Below are 26,923 nucleotides of genomic sequence, written 5' to 3'. Positions count from 1 at the left end.
ATTACCCCATATTGGGATATACTTAAAAAAATGATTCCTCACAAAATCTTTTCAAGAATATTCCCTAGCTACTCTAAAATATCTCCATTGCCTATTGAAATTATTCTCAAATCAATGCCACTTAAAATCATCTATCATGTACCTCCCACTGAATTTTAGAATTTTATTCTTCATTTCTATCATATATTTCCAATCACCTTATCAGATTGAATGTGATTGCATATCCTTTCTTCCCATTTTGTACCTTCTTCTCTGTAACTTCTTTTTGTCTTTGTTGTTGAAAATAATTCTGTCTATAGCTCTTATTCATCCTTTTTTTTTAATTCTAAATGATTCCTTTCCATAAAGAGCCACTCACATTCCTATTTGTCCAGTTAGCTTTCCTAATTCTAATGCAATGAGTGCTGATCTCTCCCTTCTCGTATTCTGTTTTGGTCAGCTTTTTCACTGCTTTGACTAAAAGACCTGACAAGAACAATTTGTGGGAAGGGAAAGTTTATCTAGGGGCATGGTTTCAGAGATTTCAATCCATAGAAAGCCGGTTCCATTCCTCAGGGCTCAAGATTAGGCAGAACATCATGGCTAAAAAGTGTGGCAGAGGTTAGTAGCTCACATGATGATTAGAAGCAGAGACAGACTATACTTGCCAGATACAAAATATATACCCAAAAGGCATGCCTCCAATGACCCATCTGTCCAGCCACACCTTACCTGCCTTCAGTTTTCACTCAGTTAATCCCACTACAGGATTAATCATTTCTCCTCTAAATCTTCTTGTATTGTCTCACACATGAGCTTTTGGGGAACATCTAATATTTAAACCATAACAAAGTCCTAAAAACCATGCTGTCTCTTCTGATCCTTCTATTATGTGCATCATGGTGGTCATTGTGTAAATAGTTAGCTTACCTGCCCTTTTGGATTGTAAGCATATTGAAAGCAAGGGAACTTTATTCCACCTTAACTTTCTAGTATATTTGTATAGTCAGAGATCAAAAAGAAAATTGGTTGAAGAATCAAAATGAGAATTGACTCACACTCAAAACAACAATCTTAAGTTCATTTTGAAGTATTATTATTTATCAGTATGATTAGACAGGTGTATTTTGGTTTCACCTCGTTTTCTCTGTTTAAAAACAAAAGTGAAGTTTAATTATTGATAATACTGTGATTTGCCTGACATAGTTGCTTGCCCATTAATAGCTTATTGGAATGAGTGGCTCATCTCACAAGGGTCACTGAGCATCTGTTAGATAATGATGACTTTCAGCCATTGCTAAAGATGAAAGACAAATGTTTCTCATTATGTGTAAGACAATTTGCTGTTTGGCAAAATAAAAAATGTGTTTTGCCAAAAATGATTTCTTTTAATTATTGGGTCAGTGTGTATTTCAAAGGAAATGGAATCAATTCATTTATTAAAACTCAGTAAAATGTCACTTTAAAATCTATTAGCTGCCCATAAAGTCCATATTTATTTTACAACTTATCTTTTTTCCCTTTTGAACAAAATATACAAAAAAGAAGGTGGGCCTTTAAAGAATTGTATAGAATTGATTTGAAATCTTGAAAACAAACATGAAAACTCAATGATTTAGCGAAAACCAGAGTACAATAGCTTCATTGAAGGACTCAAAATTAGGAAAATTTATATAGAGAAAAAAGGGTGTATCTGCATAGATAGTGTGACATTCATGAAGTATTTTAAATTGGAAGAGAGTCATAAATTAAGGACCTCTTCAAACAAGCAAAGCCAAGAACAATAGACCTGTGGGTTTGGTATTGATTGCAAAGACCAACATGAAATATGGGTAACAGAATAAAAGCTGAGGAAAGTACGGATGTATTCCTAACATGATTTTTACAAGACAGTTTGTGCTTAACTAACTTGCTGGGCTGCTTGAAAATAATACACCGTGAAAGATAAGAAAAGTGGATATAGTACATTTCGATTTTCATAAAAGATTTTGACAGTTTCACATGAGAGATTAATGGCTAAGGTAGAGAACTATAGAGAACACAGTAAGGAGTTCCTTATAGGAAACCAGTTCAAGAATAAAACAGAGTATTTGAGGATAAAAATATTCTTAGTTAAAAAGAATTTCAAGTGTAGTAACCATTACAATTCTCAGGGCATGGTACTTTTTGTATTTATAGTTTTTTTTTAAAAAAAACACTGGATCTCCATTCTTCTTCCTTTCCTTCTCTAATTTATAATTACATTTATTATGATTAATTTTGTGTTATGCAATTATAACTTATGCAAGTTATAATAAAGGTAGTCACCAGTATATTCAACAAGAAAATGCAGGTAAACCCAAGGCCATTGGATGACAAATTTACCTTTTGCTAATAAATGAAAGATTGTCATGAATGAACTCTGAACTATATGCACTTTAGTAATATTTCACTAAGACAAAGTTTGTAATTCATCAAAACAAAAATGGGGGGAAAAACCCTATGCTTGCATTTGCAAGAGTGATAATTAAAAATATCACATTGTTTAAATTAAATTAAAGCCAGATGGGTGAGGTTTTCCCAGGTTTTAACAAAACATTTGTTCATTTATCGAGTTTTCTTCATGCCTTCTCCTCACCCACTCCTTATGTATTTAATCTAGCATCTGAGCTATTCTCACATAGTTCTGGAAATATAGGAAAGAAAATACCACCATATGAGTGGCTTCCAGTGTTTTTTTTTCCCCCTTCATAAATAGCAGTTTGATCTACTTTCATTGTGTCAGAGCTAGAATTTAACAGCACTAAGATATTTTTAAAGTAAAATTAACAAGCAGGTACAAGTAAACTCTGTAGATAATGGGTGTTCCTGTTTGTTCTGAATGATATGTTTAATTTTTGAACCGTAGACAAAATCCAGAAATTCCTGTGTATGCTTCAATTTAGGATAATCAGGGGTAATGAGCTAAAGAACAATAGAGTGAGGGAGATGCCAGGGCTACCTCATATACAAATCCTACCCTGACCTCTTTCAACATAATGTGTTGTTTTCTCTTTTATATACCATTCACGTTTTTCATTTGGAATTATAATTGTACTAAAATGTAAATTGTGTGTGTGTGTGTGTGTGGTGTGTGTATAGGTGTGTTTTAAGTGCCCACTGTATGACAAACACTTTGCTCCTTACTGGGTATCACAAACAATAAGTTAAACAGGGTTGTCTTTTATAGCTTAGGAGGGACAAACTGTGATCCAGTGATTTTTAAAGCATACCATAATTGAGCAAAGTAGCTAAGGTATAGAGATAATGCAAGCTTTAGGAAGGGCCCTTCACCTGTGTGGGAGCATGAAATAGAAACAGCAGGGAGAACTTCCCCCCAAAAAATGACATCTAGGGTTCATTGCTTTGATCTTACCACGTGGGACATTTCAGTCAATCCTCACCAAATAGCTCTTGTAAGTATACATTTCTATTCCCTTTTTAAAGAAGCAGATGTGAAGGCAGAAAAATTTAGCACCCAAATCCATAAAGTTAGTAAGTGACAGGAAGAGCTGTGATTCAACACAAAGTTGTTCTGTATTCAAGGTACAGATGTCTTTGGAGAAACCCATTCAACATTCTGAAATTTCAATTCACTTGTTTTTGGAGCACAAGTCTTCTTTGCTCTTTAGGTTTACTTTTTAGAGTGACTCAAGGAAGTAAAGACAAATATCACAGAGTTCTGACCTTGAGAGATGATTAGTCACAGGGATAGGAAAATAGGCAGCAATCTTGTAAAGAGAGATCCAGCCAGAAATTCATGGATGAAATCTCAGCTTTTCCTAAATCACAGTGGAATTTTATATCCCTTGGAGGCACTCACTTTCCGGAGCCAGCCAGGCACTGAGATATGACAGGTCCAGCTGTCCACTAGATGCTGCTGCTGGATGAGTCCTTTAGCAGGGGAAGCATTGATATTTGGGGAGATTCTGCTCTTTGTAGGAAAGAGCTCAGATTAAATTAATTTAAATTGTATATTGGTTACATATTCAAACTTCACTTCCCTTTACTATGTTCATAATTATAAATATTCATTTTTATTTCTTGTTCATTTTTGTTCCCAACATCTCTCTTTCTCATTCAGACACACTTCTTTCTTGAAGCACTCACATAACTCTCAAAGATTTAACAATGACTAAAGAGTTGGCCACAGAGAAAAGATAGATATTTTTAAATTTCTCAAATGATAAATAAAATATATATAAAAGTAAATATATTTAAAAGTAAATATTTGAAGTGCATGAATATAGTCATAACATTTTTAAATGTATTTGAATATTGAGTAGATATAAGGAATGATCAAGTTCATAGGATTTAGCAAAATTAATAGAAAACTATTTTAATTTCAAGAAACAAACAGGGTGATAATTACTTATTGGTGCATACACAATTAAAATATATCCGGCTATGCCCCAGTTTTGTTTTAGTTAAAAAATTTGTTTCTAGCAACTTTGGACACAGACTTAACTCAGATTGAAAAAGACTTAACAACTGTATAAAAACCACCCCTGTTAATAATGAATATCTTCAGGGGATTACCCTGAATGTGTAAACTAATATTCCACTAACTCTCATACAAACTCAGTTGTCTGTTTACCCCATGTCTAGGAAGATATACAGTGGAGAGTGAAAGGGGAAAAAGTAGAGACAAATATACTGATAGCAATAGAAGAATATTCTGGGCTCCAAATACAGTTAAGTACATGGTGGCTTTCTAAGGACTATGTATAAACACAGATTTATTTATTTATTATTATTTTTTGTTACTGGGAATTGAACCCAGAGGCACTTAACTATTGAGCCACATCCCCAGACCTTTTTATTTCAATTTTGAAATAGGATTTCTCTAACTTTCTTAAAGCCTCACTAAATTGCAGGAGCTGGTTTTGAACTTGTGATCCTCCGGCCTCAGTCTCCCCAGTCATTGGGATTAGAGTCATGTGCTACTGCGGCTGGTCTAAGAAATTTTTTGATCTTAAATTTTTATATGTGTTTTTTCGCCAAGACTCAGTTGCCTGCAAATAGTTCTGTGATTGGACTAGATCCCATTTCTACCACCTGCTTTTACACTATTCTTACCAAAAAAACTCTTAAATATGCAGTCATATCATGGTCCCTGGCCCAAAGAGTATAACCCCAAGATTTGAAATGAAACAGAGAAATTATTTAAAATACTGATGTTGAGACAACATCTAGAGGTTGGTAAATCCTTTCGTAAAATACTGACAGTTTTCAACACATCTGTGAGTGATATAATTAAGTCTCCAACTGATATAGCATTTGGAATGATTTTGGTGATAGATGACTATAATTTTTTCTCATCACTCTTAGGAAGTTAAAGAATTGAGTGTCATTAGTGGAATAGAATATCTTCCATTTACAAAAGCAAGTTTTCTTATGGTTTCTATCTATAAAAACAAAACCTAGGAAGAATTGACTCTGGACACTGTTTTTGATTAAGCAAAATATTTACCCATTTGAGTAAAAAGTTTGTCTATTCATATAGATAAAACATATCATTAACATATACATTAATAAGTATGTAACATAAATATATATTTAAGAATTATTTATCCAAATGTGTGATATATATGATTTGATCAGTTGTATAATATTAAAAATTATAAAAAAATAATCTTAATATTTTTTACTTAGATTTTCATGGTCACAAAACTTTTTTAATGCTGATTTATAAATGTAATCTTATAGCAGAGAAAATAAGATATCAATACAAGATTAAAAATAAGATTAGTCATAGCAGCACAATTCACAATAGCTAGACTGTGGAACCAACCTAGATGCCCTTCAATGGATGAATGGATAAAAAAAAAATGTGGCATTTATACACAATGGAGTATTACTCTGCATTAAAAAATGACAAAATCATAGAATTTACAGGGAAATGGATGGCATTAGAGCAGATTATGCTAAGTGAAGCTAGCCAATCCCTAAAAAACAAATGCCAAATGTCTTCTTTGATATAAGGAGAGTAACTAAGAACAGAGTAGGGTCGAAGAGCATGAGAAGAAGATTAACATTAAACAGGGATGAGAGGTGGGAGGGAAAGGGAGAGAGAAGGGAAAATGCATGGAAACGGAAGGAGACCCTCAGAGTTATACAAAAGTACATACAAGAGGAAGTGAGGGGAAGGGGAAAAATAATACAAGGGGGACAAACGAATGTCAGTAGAGGGGGCAGAGAGAGAAGAGGGGAGGGGAGGGGAGGGGAGGGGGGATAGTAGAGGATAGGAAAGACAGCAGAATACAACAGACACTAGTATGGCAATATGTAAATCAATGGATGTGTAACTGATGTGATTCTGCAATCTGTATATGGGGTAAAAATGGGAGCTCATAACCCACTTGAATCAAATTGTGAAATATGATATATCAAGAACTATGTAATGTTTTGAACAGCCAACAATAAAAAATTAAAAAAAAATTAAAAAATAAATAAATAAATAAATAAGATTAGGATCAAATCATGTGGCAGAAGCAATACGAAAATATTTATATGAGCAAAAAATGAAATTGTGTAACTTCTTTTGAAGTAGAGCTTGTTCATATTTATTTAAAGGCTATTAAATGAACATCAAATCAGGGTATTGTTTTGATTTTTTGAACACATTAAAGTAAAAATTAAAAATTTTATTTTAAAATGGATATAATTTATAGAAATACAAATTATAGGTTTGCAAAGACCTCAGGTCATGATTAAAAAAAAAATTTAGGTGGCCAATTCATGGGTTTACATAATTTACAAAACTGTTTTATGGGTCATAAAAGAAAAAAAATTGTGACTCTTCACATCATTTTAATAGATTTGAGATTTGTTTTCATTTAGTCTATAGAGATTCTTAATTCTGTCCTAAAATTATGAGATATAATCCATAGAACCTTATAATATGTATAAAGTACTTACATTCATAATTCAGTTTATAACTTTATGTCTTTATATACATGTCTGCTTTGCAGAGATTCTTTGATCACATACCAAATTAGTAGTTACTTAATACCAATAGTATTATCTCCATTTTGCAAATATGTAAATAAAGCCACAATAGAAGTTGAATTATTTGCCCTAAAATAACAATTAGTAGTAAAACTCAAAATACAGATTTTGAGTCTTAATGTAACTTTTTAAATTTTTTTGTACACCGATACCCTGTTTATAAACATTATCTGCTCATAAAATGGAGAAATATTAAAAAGAAAAAAAACTTTTATGGTTGTTCAAGGAATATAAGTAGGAGAATGTTAAACATAGCATTCTGTTATCTACAAAATTAACTCTGTGAACTAGCCCTGTGCTCTGAAAATCTACATGAATAGTTTTGCTATATCAGGCAATACTCTATGAATGTTTCTTTTTTTTCCTATTCATAATTTATAACACAGTTTTTGCTAAAGATGTTGGAGACTGTAGTTTTGCTTTGTTTTTAAACACAAAATTAACCATAGTAAAGTAGTGTAGTTATAGTTAACTTTTTTCACATACTTAGCAGGCACCTGGTACATTAATCCAAATAATTAATTTAACTCATAATAGTTCTATCCCATAAGGATTTTTACTAGCCCCATCTTACAAGTGAAAAAACTAAGAAATTAACTTGCCCTGGGTTCCACAAGAAATAAGATATTTGAATCCCAGTGTTAACTATAATCACTACATTATGCAGAATGAAAAGAAAAAATAATAATACAAATAATAAGGTCTGGGAGCAGCTGGGTTCGTGGCTCAGTGGTAGAGCACTCGCCTCACATGTGTGAGGCACTGGGTTCTATTCTCAGCACTGCATATAAATTAATGAATAAAATAAAGGTCCATCAACAACTAAAATATATATTTAAAAAAAAATAATAAGATCTGACAATAATTCAAATCCGAGAGTATTTTTAACATCTCTTGGGAAATTCTTATCAATTTAAATTTACTTCTAGGGAGCTGGTTCAAAGTACATTCTTCTTTTCTCTGGGTACACTCCCCAATTTATATTTTAAGGCAGAGTTTGTACTGAATTATGGTTTCATTTTCTCAATAGAGGACACATAAATATGTATTAATGGCTACTTTAGTTAATGATACCAAGACCAGCTTTAATTGGTAGTGCTATGTAGCCATTCTTTATTCATAAAATAAAACTTGTGCTTGGAAAAATTTTGCAGGAAAAAAAAATATTGCAAAAAGAAAAATCCAACCAGGACCACCAGAAATTATAAAGATCCTTGTATGAGGGGGCAGCGGGGGAATTTATTTTGTTTTTTAAATATCTCTATTCAGTGATACTGTAAAGTAGCACTTACTTCCTTTGACAAAACACAAGCTTTTCTGCATATCCATTTTGTTTCTTATTCTATCATTTCTATTTATATGCAAATATAATACTTTTAATGATAAAAAGATGCTTAGAGGAAGGGAGTTTAGTTGTTAATGTTGTTTTTAGTTCTGCATCCATATCATTTGTTCCCTGGCTTTGAGAAAGAGGTATCTGTACCTACCATCCAAAAGGATAGACAAAAGGAGAGTTTCTGGGCCTGATGGCATTCCTGCTATTTTAAACGCCTCATGCATGCATTTTGAATATAGTTTTCTTTCCCTTTATAGCTCCTGAGGTGAAAGTCCAACTTCTCCAGGAGGCAGCTGCCAGGGAGACAGCACTTTGCAGACAGAAATCTCCCACAGCGGTTCAGAGCACCTGCCAGTTAGCAAAAATCTTGAAGCTCTTCCAGATCCAAATATCTCACATTCAAGTCCATGTGGGAAAAAGCAAGCTGGTTTAGTTGAATTCAAAAATTAAGAAGTAGAGATGACAAAGAAATTTCCAAGTTGATCCATATGTAAAGCTTTGGAACAAAGCTATTCCTAAACTAACTTTGCAAATATATGATACCTCCTCCTTTTTAGCACCATTATATTCTCTGCTTCATTTGTCACTCCTAGATCTTAGTCCTTAAAGTGGGGATAATTTGACCTGCCTACCATGCAGAATGTTGTCAGTGTTTAATGAGATCATATATAAAAGTGTTTTCTGTGCCTCTTAACTTATATAGTCTTGCAGTAGTGAAACTTATTATCATTGTCAGGAAATGGTGATGATTATTAAAGTTTAGTAACAAGACCAAAACGAGTTTTTTTGTTTGTTTGTTTTGCTAGTCAGTATTTCACAGTTTCTTTAAGCATGATGTATAGGATAGCTTTTGTTCTACTCATGCTTTTTTGGGGGGAGGAGTACTGGGGATTGAACTCAGGGCTGTTGGACCACTGAGCCACATCCTCAACCCTATTTTATATTTTATTTAGAGACAGGGTCTCACTGAGTTGCTTAGCACCTTGTTTTTGCTGAGGCTGGCTTTGAATTTGAAATCCTCCTGGCTCCAGAGCTGCTGGGATTATCTGTTGTATGTGCCACTGCACCCAGCTCATGCTTGTTTTAGTAAATGCTAAGTTACATGTTAAACTGTTTATAGATAATACATTCAAGTACCTCAAATATTTGTTATTGCTATTTTTAAATCAAGGCATTATTACAGGAAAGTTTGAATTGAATGTCAGTGGAAAGAAGCAATTTGGGGAAATATGTAGAAAAGCATGTTTTAATTATAAGTTAAATAAGTGATTCAGATGTTTAGAAGTGTGATCAATCCATAATCAAATTAAAATATGAATGATTCCCTAGCATTGAAAACACTGAAATTGCACACACACACCACATGTACACATACATACATATATACATATACATACATACACACAAGTTTAAATAATTAAATTGTGCCTTAAATTAAGACTGAAAGATACAAATTTCTATGTCACATTATATTAACATTCCTAGCTTTTAGGAAAGACTTAGGCATAATTCTTTGCCAACTTTTAGGCATAGTTTTACATGAAAAAAAAAAAAAACAAGAAAAATTCAAAGAGCTTATTCTTTTTCTAGGTTTAACTCCCTGTAACTTATAGCATCAAAATTTGGTCTTGCCAGTAACTGATACCTTTCAATCTTTTATCCAGGATATTTTTAAAAAGGTCTTATCTCAAAGAAGTACTAGAATAAGAATATATAGAAAATAGATTTATATCCCTCACAAAATAAGAAATCAATGTTATTTGTGCATCAATATTTTTTTCTTTTTTGCTACTATAAAAGAAGTAAAGTATGGCCAACATGGTATATAACTCCCATCCTGAAATTACATTTACATGCTACATTAATATTACTTAGATAACTAGGCATTGAGTTTTAATGTATATAACCTCAGCATTTGTATACATTGCAAGTTTCAAAATACACACATCTATAAGTTACTTAATGTCTCTAAACCTCACTTTCTTCCTTGTAAAATGGGCACAATGAGTATTTCACAGAATCTACCTCTAAGGTTTGTTGTGAAGACTGACAGAGAAATACATGCAATATTTTTAGAAAAGTATCTGGTATTTAGCGGTGTTAGTATTATTATGCACACAACAGTATTGAATTGTTTCTTGCAGAAGTGTATTTCTCACTAGATTGCGCATTTGTAAAAAAGAAAAACATTTTAAAATATTATTCTTTACTATAAGGGTGAGTTCTTCATTAAATAATTGAAACTCATTGGACAAATTACTGATATTATAGATTTTTCACCATATAGGACAAGGTTTCCCATACTGCCAATTCTTGCCAAAATAATGAGAGAAGGGTGTGGTGGAGAACACCTGTAATCCAAGCAACTCAGGATGTAGAGGCAGAAGAATTGCAAGTTTGAGGCCAGCCTCAACAATTTAATGAGACCCTAAGCGACTTAGTGAGACTCTGTCTCAAAATAAATAAATAAAAATAAAGAGGTTTAGGGATGTAACTCAAAACAAAATAATGAGAATCATTTCTGTCTCAAATTAGTTCTAAGAAAAAGCTTGATGTTAAATCAATCATATTATTGCTAAAATGCTATTATATAGGAAATATGTCATGATTTATGCATACATAAATTATATGCAAGTTTATGCATACATACAAACACATTATCTATAGAATAACTTTCCTGAAAGATATGAAAAGAAAATCCCTTAAAAACAAAGATAGTGGGAGAGGGTATAGAATTCGGTCTGTTCCATTTAATTTCCACTTTACTTCCCTTACTGCACCTTGGCTTGGTAGTCAGGATGTCAAAAATTTCTTTGAGAGTAGAATTCACCTGAAGATTATATGAGGTTCTAAATAGTTTTGCATACTTTTGAAAGTTCTCCTTCTGTCAAAAGTAGAACTTTGTGATATAATGAAGGAACAAAGAAGTACAATGTAGGTAACTGGCCAAATCCCTTCATAGAAATATTGTTTTCACATGGTTTAACTTTGAATCCAAAGGAACTTGTGCTTTCCTTCTCTTATTGATTAGTGCATTTAATAAGGGTTTTCATTAATCAACATGGCTTGAGAAGAGCTGATCTATTTCCATGGAGCTGAGCAAATCCTGCTATATTCAATACCAGTAATGGTGCTCAGGCTCATGTTCAGGGATGTTCAGGGATGAGAACTGGAAATATAAAAAGGGGAAAAATCATTCCTAAGTAACAGATTTTTTGCTTGTTTGGTTTTTTTTATCAGAGCTTTAAAAATAATAAATAACCCAAGTAAGTTAATTTCCAGTAAACACTCTGATGTCCACATTTCAGACTTAGTCATCACAGGAGGTAGTATCACAGGCAGGATCTGTTAGAATTATTCCACCCATAGTACTAGCAGTTTCTCAAATGGGACTTCATACCCCCACAATGGGAGCCACCTAATGTATAGTAACATCATTTATAAGGGAGCTCATGAAAGAGTTCAGGAGGAGCAATACCATCCTTCTTAGAAAAGTATTAACTCCTGGAGTCTGGGTTTATATAATTAACAACTGTGAAACAAAATGAAATGTTCAAGTTATTTTCTGTACGTATTCTAGTAGCCAGATGTTTGGCACTATGTATACAAAACATCCATATGATTGACTGAAAATTTAAGTATTTGTCATTATATTTGGTATGGTGTTAACACAGCTTCTTCTGAAGAGCATATTTTTAGAACTTCTTTATTCATCACCTTGAAAAGTAGGTAGTCTAGCAAGTGCTTTTTTTAAAGTGGAAAAAAAAAAAACACTTTCAAGAAAAGCCATGCCATATTCAATTAAAGAATATATTCATTATTGAGCATTTTTATTTAGATTCCTTCATTTTATATACTTCAAAGAGATTCTAAGATCATTAGCTGCTAAAATGTTCCATTGGGAAGTCCAGAGAAGAAAAAATTATCTGAGTTTGCCATCAGGGAAATGTGGCTTTATCCTGCACATTGGTGATCTGACTGTTCTCACTTTACCAAGCCTCTCCCTTTGGACTCCATTTTGAACAGGAAGAATGCTTTACCCTGTTACACAATCCGCCACTGGTTAAGAGTGAAGACAAGCTTGGTGATTTTTTTTTTTTTTTTAATAGCAAGTATAGTGGAAGGAGACGGTCATTATTATACAAAATACATGTATAAAGATGTGAATTTGGTGTCAACATACCTTATATACAAACAGAGATATGATAAATTGTGGTATAAAGGTGTATTAAGAATTGTGATGCAAAAAAAATAAGAGCTCATGTATAATGGCATAATTTGGCATGAACATACTCCTAATACAGAGTTATAAAAAAATGTGCTGTGAATGGATAATTATGAATGTAATGCACTCCACTATTGTCATGTATATAAGAAATAAATTTTAAAAATTACTACAAAAAAAGAGTGAAGACAAAAAGTTTTGATCAAGTAGTAATCAGTTAGTCCCTTTGTTTTCTCATCTTTTAAATAAAGATAATAGTGGCATCTGACTCATAGTTATGTGAGGATTAAATCGGACAATAAAAGTAAAGTGGCTAACATAGTGCCTAACACATACTATGCAGAATGTCCAGAAATTTGAAGGAGCTCTAGAAGTGTAGTCAGGTGGTGTAGCTTTTTCTTATTTCAAGTAGCTGTTTAGTGGTATATATGATTCGCTCATTCATCTATGTCATATAGCAGTTATTGTTTGTGTTACAAATATTTGCATTTAATTATATGCTATTATAGTTCACGTGGGTGTAGTCTTGCCTTCCCAACTATGTTGCACTTGAGAAATTTTTATATACTTTACTAAATTATTACTTTTTTCAATAATGTCTTACTTTTGCCTTCATTCAAGCACTCAACACACGTTTATATTTATTGTCCATTATGTATAGGTCCTTGGAATATACAGACAAGCAAATAGACACATTCCTGAGTCATCTAGCTGAAAGAGGAAGAAAAAAAAATCAGTCAAGTAAATATGGTACCAAATGAAAGTTGTGAGAATAGTGGAGTTATTTCTGCTGTTTAATATCTTAGTTATCTTGATGAAGACCTAAATCAGATAGGAAACAAATTGTGCAGAATTCTGGAGGAGGGAGTTCCAAGCAGAAGAAACAGCCAGTGCAAACTAAGCATGCACACCTGGCTGTTTGGAAACACACCTAACAGATTGGTCTAGAGCAGAGTGGAAGAGAGTGGAGAAGACAAGGGTAGGAGAGCCTCAAGGACAGGTTGACCACCAGCTGGATCTTGTGTTCTTATGAATGAAACAGGCTGGGAGTTGTTGATGATCTGATTTAAACTCTAAAAGTTTCATTCTGTTTATTGTGGGGAGAAGAGACATGGATGTAATATCATGGGCAGAAGCCAGAGACTCTCAAAGACCCTCAGAATGATCCAGTTGGAAGAATGATGATTTAATAACCTCATTTTACTCCCTGTTCTCCATGAGGGCTATTCATGAACATGCTTTGTCATCCTTTTTTTTATATTATAAATTCTGCATGGACTAGGAATCCAACAGATTTATATGTTGAGTCTCATTCATGTGGTCTTTCTAATGTATGTCTTGAAAAATATTGGGGTGGGACCAATGACCATTATGAAATAGTTATCCTCCTCAAAGAGACATAAAGGACTCCCTTTTGTTTTCCCCCACAGTGCAGTAGTTAAGTTCTATTATTCTGTGATGACCTTTGGCATGCCAAAACAGAGGAATAACACTTATGCTAAGACTTGCTGGTTATTCTCTTAACCAGTGTCTTCCTCCACACCAGCATAAAGTAAAGCTGCTACTGTCTCTAGGGAAAGGGAATCGCCCAGCAGAGTGCTCCGAATCACACTTCCATGGTAAAATATCCATTAATAATTAATTTTCTGCTTCTTTTAGAATAGGACAGGTTAAGCAGTTGGTCACATTCAGTAAATAAGAAATTACTTGCGGTAATATCTGCAACATTCTAATCATCTTCCCATTTCAGAAACCCATTTAAAAAGTCTTTGATCTGCATTACAGTGGAAAGGACATTGAATGTGGAAAGAGAAGACTTGATTATAAATTCAACTTTGCCACCCACTAATAATGTGGCTTGGGAAAGTCTTTTAACCTAAACATCTCTATTTGTTTTCCAGTGATTAAGGGCAAAGCATTCCATATCCTACCGGGCTGTAATGAGTACCCAATATGACAAACTGCAAAGGCTATGAATGCAGCAGTCACACAATAAACACTTGATGAACCCAGATGCTAAATGACACAGTCCTACACGTGGTATTTAGAGCTCTACTCTACAGCAGTGCAAATGTGATCTTGCAGAATGAGGAATATGGTCCCCTCTATCTTCTTTCTGCATAATATTTAAAATTACAATATATTGTAATTGTTCAATTATATCATTAAAGGGATTTCATTTTCTTCATTAAATACATAAGGAAAAGCTTTTCAATTAACAATGACCTTTAAGACTTCTACTAGTTGGGATTCTGTAGACAGTGAAGCTGTCTACAAATTAGATTCTGCAGAGTACCTTGCTGCTTACTTTTTCACCCAGTGATTAGTTTCATGCAGTTGGCAGCAGCCTGCCCTGTTGCCTTCAGCTTGCAATTTTGCAGCAATCTCAAACACTGTGTTCAATCCCCCAAGGTATTCTGTGGAAATGCTGTCAAACTATTTCAATGTATGTGTGTTTTCATTCTGTAGCTGTGCTTTGTACTCATTTAAGAAAACCAGTCTTTAATTTGTAACAGAACGTTTTCAAGATGAAACATAGAATTCTAGTCCTCAGCAAAATCACTGGCATATGACCACAGCCTTCTGTTGTACATCTTCAAGTGCTTGACTGCTATTAGATACAAAGCTGTATTTTTGAATCTTGTTATAGAATATGACTTTGAGTAAATGGTTTCAAAATCAGACTTAAAATATACAAATTGCTATTATGCTTGCCATCATCATGTGGCTCGTCCTTCTTACTCTATCTCTCTTGCTTTATTGTGCTTTCATGGAATGCCTCACTCCCTTTCTTCTATCTGGTTTTACCCACATGTCACACCTCTGTTCACAGTGCCTTGTCTTCCAAACCCCTCAAGGATTTCCTCTTCCAGAAAGTCTTTTTCTACATTCCCAAACCCCTTTCCTGGGTCCAGCAATCATTTCTTGTCTCCAATGTGTCTGTACATGATATAATAAAAATATTCTCTCTTCTGTGTAATAATAATTGGTTATTCAACTAGTCTTCCTTAGTAGTCTCAAACTTTTACAGAGAAATGGTAGTAATAATACCTTTTGAATCCATAAATAAGTACTTATAAATATTTCAGAATAAATGAATGCTTCCTAGAAAAACTATTGGACAGTTTATTTGAAAAGACAGTAAAAATTTGCTCCTGAAATTATTATATTAGCTTTGCTACATTTAATTAAGACAGCCATCAGTAAAAGCAGATTACAGTTTTATCAATAAAATGCAGTTTATAGTTTCTGGGTACAGGCTCACCACTGGTCAATTAAAAACAATAATAACATTATTCTATGCTTTTTACATCTAGTTCATTATATTCAGAATTGGAATGAATCAAATCAGTCTAACTCAGAGACCTTTACTACTGCTCATAATTTCAAACAAAGAAATATGTTTTAATGCAGAAAATTGGTATTTGAATTAATTCTACTTCACTCAGATTTGGAGGATTTTTCATCCAGACAGGATAAAAAAAGAGTTTGATTGTCCATTTAAATACATTGAAACACCTCCCCCTCCACACACTCACACACACAAATGTATGCAGATATTGTTAACAGATTTGCATTGGGAATGGAAGTTGTATCAGTATCATGTCTCCTGAGTTTGATGTTTGCATTTGATGTTGTGCTATTATTCAACATTTGGAAATAACACTCAGACCAAAGATAATGTTGTTTCTCATTTTCACTTTGATTAATAGCGTTCTGTCTTTGGTAATTTTTAGGTGTTATTTGGAAGATGGAGCTTCAAAGGGTGCCTGGCTGAACCGGTCAAGTATTATTTTTGCTGGAGGTGATAAGTGGTCAGTGGATCCTCGAGTTTCCATTTCAACATTGAATAAAAGAGATTACAGCCTCCAGATACAGAATGTGGATGTGACAGATGATGGCCCATACACATGCTCTGTTCAGACTCAACATACACCTAGAACAATGCAGGTGCATCTAACTGTGCAAGGTAAGCCTTTCCAGAGGTGCTGTATTGTGAAGGACTATATTTTAAAATGTTTAGTATTTAGATATCAAAATGAAACAGAAGTAACAATATTGAAAGATATGCTGTCATTGTCTTCAGAAAATTATATTCCTAAACACCATTAAATATAAGGGTATTGTAGGCATAGAAATCCCCAAAGATCAAGAAAATCAATATCCGTTAATGCCAGATGATGATTTTTGTATGTTTACTTCATAACTTCCTTTGAATAATCTCTTCTATAAATCTTCAAGAACCCATATTTAATACACTAAAATAAGTATTTGGAAACCTATGATAAATATATATTGAAATATTAAACTTATAATTTTTATCTGCATATTTATATAGATTAGTGGATTTCATTTTGACATATTTATATATTCATAAAAACAGATTTTGATTAGTTACACTTCCCAAACCTACCTTACTATTCTTTCCTCACTTCCCCTGACCCTCTTCTTTTATTCTAAAGGTCTCCCTTCTACTTTCATGGAATTTCCCACTTTTTCTTCTTCTTTTTTTTCTTTTTTGTTTTTCTCTCTAGCTTCCACATATGAGAGAGAATATACAATACTTTTCTGAATCTGACTTAGATTGCTCAAAAGCATGGTCTTCAGTAAACTTTTTGAAATATGATGGTAACTATTTAAAAGCAATTCTCTTAGCCTCCAAACACTTTCTCCAACCAACTTCTGTTTACATTGATTCAAGGCACAATGAAAAGTGGCAGCCTTCTAGAACTACTTTATTTCAACATTGAGTAATTGAAAAACATATGTGCACAATGCTTTACACTTAGATTTACTTTCAGTAGATCATAAATCATGCTAGCTAACTTATAATCTCCAAATGCAAACAGGACCATCAAGTTATTTTGCTTCTGTTGCATACTAAAATGTAAGAGGGACATACCCCCAATATAAGTACATTTCAAGAAATGTGCAATTATAATGCTAGGAAAAAGGAAAATGTATATTTTTTGCCCTTTACATTATTTACTTGTGCTCTATAGATTAGTCATGTGTTGGTTGTATAGAAATATTATGCTCTGTGGAATTCAAAAGTAGCATTGCAATATTTCTAAGTAAAATTAATAACAAATTCTATGATAATGTGGTGCCAGTGCTTGCATGCTTACTGCCTAATGGAAAAAAAATTGAGGGAGCAACTTTGTTGTACTTCTCTGAGTTTATCCTTCAATAATTCAAGGGTAAAATGTAATTTAAGTATAAGACTTAAGTTTGGGAAAAAATAGCCTATAATTTTTCTAATTTGATCTCTGTTTTCTTATGTTATGTAAAAATAACCCGAAATACAAACACAGCTTAATTTATTAATATATATTTTTACATTGTGATGAGGTTAAACTTCTTAATTAAATGATTTGCTTTAAGGGAAAAAAGTATAAATTGAAAATAAATCAATGAAATTCCTCAATATTTTTTTCACCCCAATTGTCACATATTGTAGTGCTGCGCATTATTATAAAGTGTTGTATAAGAATATGATAAAGTTTTTACAGGACTCTCTTTATTCAGAGGTTATTCTGGGACTCCAAAGGGCAAGAGTTTGTCCAGCTTGAAAAACTGACATGAGATTACAAAACACAAATACATTTTTCTGTTATCCACATGTAATCTGTTCTCTTGTTCAGTTCTTTGCCTTTTGACCTGAGTTTCTAGACCAAAGACTACAAAAGATTTTTTTTTATCTGAGAAAAAAATGGGCATAGACAATGATATATTTGAGTCATTTAAGATAGACATTTTGCTGGTACACTGTAAATTTATAGGTTTAAGTACTGCATCTCTGAATACTAAATGGGTCCTCATTTTCTTTTTCCATTCTCTTTTTCCATGCTATGTATCTATTTTTAAACCAGACTGTGGAATATAAGTCTTTCCCAGGCACATGTTTAATTGAAATAGGACTTTGTTTTAACTATATGTTATATAGACTGTTTAATGTGGTTAATAGTTTTAAAATGACTTCATGAGTTACTATGGTAATAGTCATTTTTGCTGGCCATTTGGTGACGGTGAACATTTGAGCAGTTAAAAACACCCTTCGTGAATGTTTTGTCAGTATATTTTGTTCCTCTAGAAAAAAACAAAAATTCAGGCTACTGTTTTGAAAGTATGTGGTGGGGTCAAATTAAAAGCTAATAATTTTACAGCATTTATGAACATAATTACTTATTATAAGTTGATTGGCATGTGGGCTATTTTCCAATTACATTAATAAAGTTCAGGGAATACATTAATAGGCTTGTCAGTCAATTCAAGAACTAAATAAATGTCATAAAAAGTCAGTCCCACATAAGCTACATTTCCTCTCAAAGAACAAAAATAAACTGATGTGCACATTTCCTCAGTCTCTAATGTGTTAGGCTGTCTGATACTCAGGTATATCTGGATAGTTTTGAAGCACATGCTCTTTGCCTAACAATTTGTCAATCCTTTATTCACCAAGATAAAGAAACTCAGCAATTGAGGGAAGACCATATTAATCACTGATGTCAAACATACATTGACTGGTAAAAACACAGCTCATCTTCAATTGTTGCAACTGTGTACTCCAGGGAGCTAGTTTTTCAAAAATCTTTTTAGAATGGGAATAACAAAGTGGTTATCTTGCCAACACAGACAATGTGGAAGTTCGGTGCTATTGATTTCTTACAGCTATTTAATATAAATGAATGGAGTAATAGGGAAGGAAAACACGGGAGTAGAAGTCAGAAAACATGGATTCTAAATTTTCCATCAAAAATGAGTAACTTTCAAGTCTCTCTTAACACTCATTCTTTCGAATTGAAATGACTTAAGCAGATCTTTAAGTCAAAACTCAAAAGCAAAACAACAAAAACCCATAAAGAAAACAAATAATAACAAACAAAAAGCAGATCTACTGTTATTATTTGCCTTCGATTGTAAAAAGATAAAAAAGATGCTAAAAAAATGAAAAATTTCATAACTTTCATTGAGCATCATGCTAACTAACGTTTGCACCTGACCTCCACTAGTATTTACATATTTCTTTACATAATTTTCTTTCACCATCTGAGCCCAACAACCTATGCACTCATGGAATTTATGAAATGTAATAATTTGGCTTTAAGATGGCAGTAACTTGCTAACATATTCAGGAAGAAAATGTAGTGTGTGTGTGTGTGTGTGTGTGTGTATGTATTTAGTGTTAGTAAATCGAGTTACCTAACTATTCAGTTTCAAATCATGTGATGTAACCTTTACTAAGAGCAGTCAATCTTCTTTGTTCATGAGGAAATGTGCAAGACTGGAGAGGACTGGCTATGAAGCTAGAGTGCCCCATTATGACACCAACATGATAGAAGCATAAAATGTAATGATGCTTATTTAAATATATGTCTAGAATATTTTCTACTTTGACTTCTCCATAATGTCTAAAGATTGAATATACCACAAAATAGACATGCAATTAATATTATATATTAAATATATATATATTTATATGGTATATAAATTATATATATGATAAAAAGATGTTTATCACTCACCTCATGCCTTTTCAGGTAGATATACTATGTGTGTTCTCTGAGCAGAGTAGATTTGAGTACATAACTACATGACCAAAATAACATCTTGAGTATATTTAACTTTCCTAGGATATTGCCATTTCCCCAGGGTTTGACATATATAGCATATGAATGCTAGACAGGATGCTACATTTTCTTCTTCTTCAAGGAAGGGTTGTTTCTGTACCTACTGGGAATGTGTTATCAGAGAGCATTCACTGGTCAGTTCTTTCGAAGTGTAGAGATTCACTTGCTTGCCCCAAAAGGGCCTTTAAAACCTCTGCCCTGATTGAGGCAGAGGTTTTAAAGGCCCTTCTCTTGCAGTTCAGTTTAGGACAACTTTGATGGGCCACTTAAGCTCCAGAACTTCCAGTTGTCCAGCATGCACTAAAGCTCAATTTTTTGCTCAATTTGTCCTACTTCCTTCTTCTTTCTTCCCAGTGTCGGTCACAAGAATATGCCTTAATAAATACCCATCACTCTACACTCGATCTTATTTCATAGTATGCTACCCAAAGATCCCCCAAAATAACAATGTTAGGTCCTGGTTTGGTTTAGTCAGTATTTTGAAAAAGTCTTTGTAAACTAGAAATACGTCACACTAAAACACCATTTATTATTAACAAAGTTTTATGTTGGAAGGGATTTAAAGTGGCTTATAAAGAAATATTCAGTATACCAAGATGAATAGCAGAAATAGGAGGTGAAAGATAAATAAGGAAAGAGTAGGATGCATTCAGAGGTGAAGCTGAATCATAAAGTTTATGCCAGGATTTCTATATACTTTCAGAGCTTCGTAAAATATTTAGTTTGAAGACTCCTAGCAGCCAATACAGAGAGAAAAACAGGATTTGTTATTCATTTCATGGTCCATAAGGTTAAAACATTTTTCTCAGTACCCTGATCCTGTTATTCAGAATGGAGAAACATTTTCACTGTGTAAGGACATCTCAGCAGTAACCGCTATAGGACACAGTGCTCATTCACTGGATTTTTCTTTATAATACCTTTCAGTATAACCTAAAGTGAAAGGAAGTAAAAATAAATAAGTAAATAAATAAACCTTTAAAAATAAATTCAGCAAGATGCTAGTTAATAACACAGAGATAGCTTTTTGATTATTGCCTTAATCGATGAATAAATTTTAGAACCTATCCTTCCTGAGGCAAACCTCACAAATACAATTGCTCTCAATGAGTCTTTTTTAAAGTACCAAGTGGAGATACTTTAACATTATACTACCAGTTAGTATCAGGAGAGCAATTGTTCCATGTAGCCACAAGTATAAATCCGTATTCTTTAGGTACCAGCACATCTTAATTTCAGGTTAACATCCTTTTTATGAATATTAAGACCTTTACAAGATACACACCACAACAGAACAGGCACCTCACTTCAGTTCCATGTGGAGCTTAGGGGGAAAATGCAGCATCCTAGGACCTGGGTAGGAAAAGACTCAAAGAGGAGGAAAACTTTAATGGTCAAAAAAAGCATGTCAAAATGCCATGTACGTTAGAAAACTCAAGTCACCGTTCTGCAACAATGAACATTTCAAATTTTTCAACAAGCAACAAAATGAAACCAAAGAAAAATTATCAGTACTAGAAAAGTTTTAGAGAGCCTACAAATGTCAAAGCAGTCACTGCCTACATGTAGTGAGGGCTCAGAACAAGACTCGAAGACTGGCTCCCACCTGTGTCATTCCATCTCTATTTACACAGGAGAGAAAGATTAAGATTATATAGGAAACCAGTTTGAAACATGCTCAAAAACACAAAGCAAAGGACAAAGATCCTTAATACATGTTTTTTTTTTTTTTTAAAGAGAGAGTGAGAGAGGAGAGAGAATTTTTTAATATTTATTTATTTTTTTTTAGCTTTTGGCGGACACAACATCTTTGTTTGTATGTGGTGCTGAGGATCGAACCCGGGCCGCACGCATGCCAGGCGAGCGCGCTACCACTTGAGCCACATCCCCAGCCCGATACATGTTCTTAATGTTTTTAGTATGAGAACACCTAAAATTAAAATGGCCCCATAACTTCTTGTGTATTACTACCCTTCCCTAAGAACCTTTAGCTTTAAGGAATGAAACTTCGTGGCATGCCAATGAAATAAAACAGTTACAAAACATAATCTTAGGTAAGTGACAGAGATGACTTGTCTGGCAAAGTTACTACAAATAAAGGGGATAAGGTTTCCCCAAAAGTGGACTTGGGTTTCTGTACATGATCTGTGTCTTTACAGCATTATTAATATAAGAGAGATAAATTTGTAGGTATACCTTACAAGTGAAGATATCTAATGATATCTGTTTGTGAGGAAATGATCATCATTTACTACTTAAATATTGATTAAAAGTGATATAAAATTATTAAGGAAATAAGTAGTCATATATTCCTTCTCATTCTTTCTGCAAGGAATTCCTTCCTGCTCTACTATAAACTATTCTTTACTTACTCCAATTCATATAATGTGGTAGAATCCAGTGAAATCATATTATACTAAGCTAACAAAGTCCAATTAATACTCAACTACTGGTCTCAGGGCCAAAGACAAATTAAGTTCAATAAATGATACCAATAAGCTTATATTAGTCCTTACAGGTTTTCCCCACCATAAGGTAGTTGTAACAGTGAAACTGAACCTAAAAATACACCATTTTAAAATTTTTGTTGGTTGGTTGGAAAGATCCATGTTTGCAATTTATGAAGATAGGAACTTACTAGAATTCTGGAAAATAGGCCTCAATAGTTAATAGGAATATCATTATATTTCCCAAGCACTTCATCTAATGGGAAATGTGTAAATCTGTTGAAATATAAGAGATAGTACCATGGAGGTCTAGAGATCAATGATCTGATATTTAAACAGTTATGAAACTGGGAAAATTAAGTCTTTCAGGTGTCATTTATGATCTGTACTTAAACGACAGCATTCTTCAAAATGCTGTCACAGATAAACTCAAGCCTATTGTCTGTGCTCATGAAATATTGCAAAACAATTTTTTAAATGAATGCATTTTTCAGATCTAGGTCTTCTGTTTCTTTTCATGCAATCCAGAATGGCTAGAATAACTATTGTTACAAGGCAGCATATCAGGCCAGGTTCTAGGAAGCCATTGCCTCTCATCTATCTGTAATTATAATAGCATTAATTGGGTTATTGGTTTAGCTAGTGTAGTCCACAAGATATAAGGTTAATTGAACTAATTTTTAGTGAAATTCTCATTTGAATATTGGCTTTTGTTCCAGAACACATATATTTTTTAAGAATCCTTTCTCTCCTTAACTACCTTCCTTCCCTTCCTTATTCTTTGCCTTTCCTCCCTCCCTTCCTCCCTTCCTCCCTTCCTTCTTTCCTTCCTTACTCTCATACTCTCTCCTTCAGAGTCTTTAAAACATGATTATTGTCTATTATTTTATGCATTTGAGATGAAAGAAGTAAGCAGAAAGATAAGATAGATCTCAATAAATAGTATTTTTTCTAAATATATTTTTTTGCTAGAAGTATAGCAATCATATTTTTCTAATCAAAATGTCAGTATATGAAATTTAATATATTGGCTAATGGAAATCAGATATTAGAATAATATTATAGATTAATGCTGTGCTAAATTTCATAATGTACTCTTTGCCATATTCAAAGGGAATGATGACATTTATGGAATTTTCTTATAAACTTCCGCTATACTTTCATTTGCCAATGGGGGTAGGTAAGGAACAAGAAAAATAATATTGTAGATATTGCACATTTCTGGCTTTCATCTGAGTCACCCCTTTTCCTAGAGAAGGAGTATTGTGAGCGGGTAACAACAAATGGGAACAATATTGGAATACAAATGAGCATCTCTACTGACTAGGAATTGTGCCAACAAGAAGGAATTGTGCCTTGGATTCACTCATGAATGCATATTTTGAGGATGTGGCAAAAGAAAGGCAAAAAACAAGCATTTGTACAGTTTGTGTGCTGATGAAGAGCAATTGTGCCCTGCCTTATCCTCTTGTAGCTTTGAATCATACTGGCAAGGATTAAATAATAAGATATCTGGGAACAGGATGTATAATAAAGAAGAGGAACATTATTTTTCATTTTGACTGAGTAGAACAGTACTTCTGTTTTTGATAATGTACAGTTGAAAATAATTTGAAATTATTTTGAAGTAATTAACCCTTTAAGCAAGATTTGTTGCCCTTAAAAGTCCCTTAATGAATAATGGATATTTATTACAAGATCTAAGGACATAGTTTGATAAATATCTCAAAGCTTGGACTGAACACATTTTAAGTTTCTTGGTAGTAATTCTGATTTCTGTTTAGTTTGTGAATTACAGAATGCTTAATTTGCTGACGATCAGAGAAAATCTTAATTTTTTTCAAAAATGAAATAACTGATAACTGTGTGTAAGTAATACATGTCAAATCCCAGTGTAATGTGTATGATCACTATGAAAATCTCTCTATAAATAAAAGATTATCAGCCTCTAGCTGGCCCACTTATTTTGAGAAACACTGCAAATAAAATCTAAATCAGGTGTAATAACTTATCTTCTAAGACATCATTGTAATGTTATTTGATCTATAAAGTAATTTTTCTGTTTTGCTTTCCAAATCATATATAATTAAGCTATTATGATGAAGGAAATTAGGATTTTAATATTTTCATCAGCTAAATTCTAAATGACATACACTTTATAACTTTTATTTAAGTCAATGATAAAATATAGTAGAGGAGAATTTTTTAATCTGTCAATGATATCGTTTATTTTATGATTTATAGCAGAAAATAAGCATTAATCATATGTAATATCAAAAAGAAAGTGGTGCAATTGAGACCATTGGCAAAGTTTATTTTGTGGGGTCAGAGTGGTCTATGTCCCAATGTTCCTCTGCCCCATATCACTTCACTTCCCATCTCTTCCACACCTTCTGTTTACTGATCTAGCAAGAGCAGTAGACAGAGAAGGTGGACTATACACCTTCCCTTAGCTGTCAGCTTTCTAACCCACTTTGGTAGGTTTGCATTTAGCTCAGAAATTCTTTAAAAGTTTGTGGTCATGAGCCCATTTGAAATTCTGATGAAATCTGTCAACCCTGTCTTTAGTAAAATCTTCACACCTTTAACATTTTATGTATTTACTTACATGAACATGAGACTTATGATCCCCCTACATCCATCTATAGTCTCCAAAGAAAACTCTTTGAGGATGAGGACTGTCTTAATCCTTTTTGACTCCCAAATATCCATAACAGTGCCTGATAAATGTTGAGAATTCAAGAGTGTTTTATTGGTTGGATACATATGCATAATTTTTTTCTCCTTGGCTTCATGCCAACCATTTTGCTTAAGCTGTGACCTAATGTATTGATGCTATCTTCAGGGCATTAACACAAGGAATGCTGACATAACAAGAAAAAAATTTAAATTAAAAGGATTAGTTAGGTATTCATGAGTTAGTTTGCTTATTTTCATTCCAGGTCATAGCATCCTTATCCTCTGCTAATCCCCATGTTTTCACTAATGCAGCAGAGTGATGGCATGTTGCAGAGAAAAAATAATAAATGAGATACAAGCATTTTACAAAATTTGTTTTTCTTCTAGCAATGTTATCTTAAGAAAAAAATATATATTTTATATGGGCAGAATTAGTTATAAAGATTATAGTCAAGAGTTCAATAACCACTTAAAAAAAAAAAAAGAGTTCAAATACCAAACCCAAGTAAAATGTTAACATTTAAAAAGAGTCAAGAATTAAACAATTGAAATTTTCTTTAGATATTTTACAAATTCATTTTGGTTTTGATTTGAGCAAGTGGGTAGATGAACACATTTTAGAATGTTGAAGAAGGGGAATAGATTTCAGAGCTATTTGTAGTGCAGAGTAAGGTAACACATACTCATTGCTGTTACCTCTGCTTAGGACCCTTTCATTCTAAGATAGTTCACTTTAACAGGGCATGTTGGATTCCTGAAGTTTAATTTGAAGGAGATGGGCTGTTCCACTTCAGTTCAATACTTACTGTGTGCAAATGACTTTGCCCAAAGTTGCACATGTGTTCCTCCTTGTGGTGAGCAAGTGTTGTCATCTCTTTAAGACTTTCTTTTATCCTCTGAGAGCTAAAATTTAATGCCAGCTCTCTGGTTTGTCATGAAATTTTAAAAAACAACTAGATACATAAGACTTTTCAAAAAGTGTCTGATTCAGAATAGGTATTCAATGGATGTTGTGATCTTTCTTTTTCTAAAGACCTACTATTGAATAGACAGGTCCCTTCCTCCTTCCCTTTCAGTTAGAATAGAATTGATATTGCTCTCATTGATTCCAAGAGATTTTTTATTTGAGAATATACATAATTAAGTTAATTTGTAAAATATTGTTAAAAGTAATTACTTTCCCTTCCCATGGAGAAATTCTTCTTTTTCTTTTTAAACATGGAATACATTTGTACTAATGTTAAGATTTTGAGCTAATTAGAAATAATTTCACATTTTGGGGGTGCTAATTGCTACCTAAAGTTAAATAAAAGATATTGTGCGCTGGTTTTTGCCAACTTGATCTCAAAGCCATTCTTTGCTTCTTTCTTGGTATGCCCTGTATCACATTCATGAGTATATCTTTTCTGACTTCAGAAAGGATTCAGCCAGTGGGGACATTGGCAAGAAAGAGCTAGGAGACAGGAGGAATGAACAAGTAAGGTTGCTTTTCCCTCTTATTGCCATGGGCACTGTCTCCTGCAAGGCTTTTCTCCTTGGCAACAGCTTCAGCTGGACATCCCACCTTGACATTGGCATTCTCACACCAGGAAACCCC

General features: G+C 33.2%; 1 protein-coding gene across 1 annotated transcript in view; it reads left to right on the top strand.

The window, feature by feature from the left end:
- The window catches only part of Negr1 (neuronal growth regulator 1), an 819,223-nt gene that overhangs the window by 310,864 nt on the left and 481,436 nt on the right, over positions 1 to 26,923 (top strand). Inside the window, exon 2 of the mRNA XM_027949536.3 lies at positions 16,307 to 16,539. Coding sequence (XP_027805337.1) covers positions 16,307 to 16,539 — 233 coding nt within the window. The remainder of the gene's footprint in view (positions 1 to 16,306; positions 16,540 to 26,923) is intronic.

The sequence above is a fragment of the Marmota flaviventris genome, chromosome 10 (assembly GCF_047511675.1).
Source record: "Marmota flaviventris isolate mMarFla1 chromosome 10, mMarFla1.hap1, whole genome shotgun sequence".
Classification (NCBI taxonomy): domain Eukaryota; kingdom Metazoa; phylum Chordata; class Mammalia; order Rodentia; family Sciuridae; genus Marmota; species Marmota flaviventris.
Note: the sequence above shows the minus strand (reverse complement) of the source record. Positions and strands in the feature narration are given on the sequence as shown.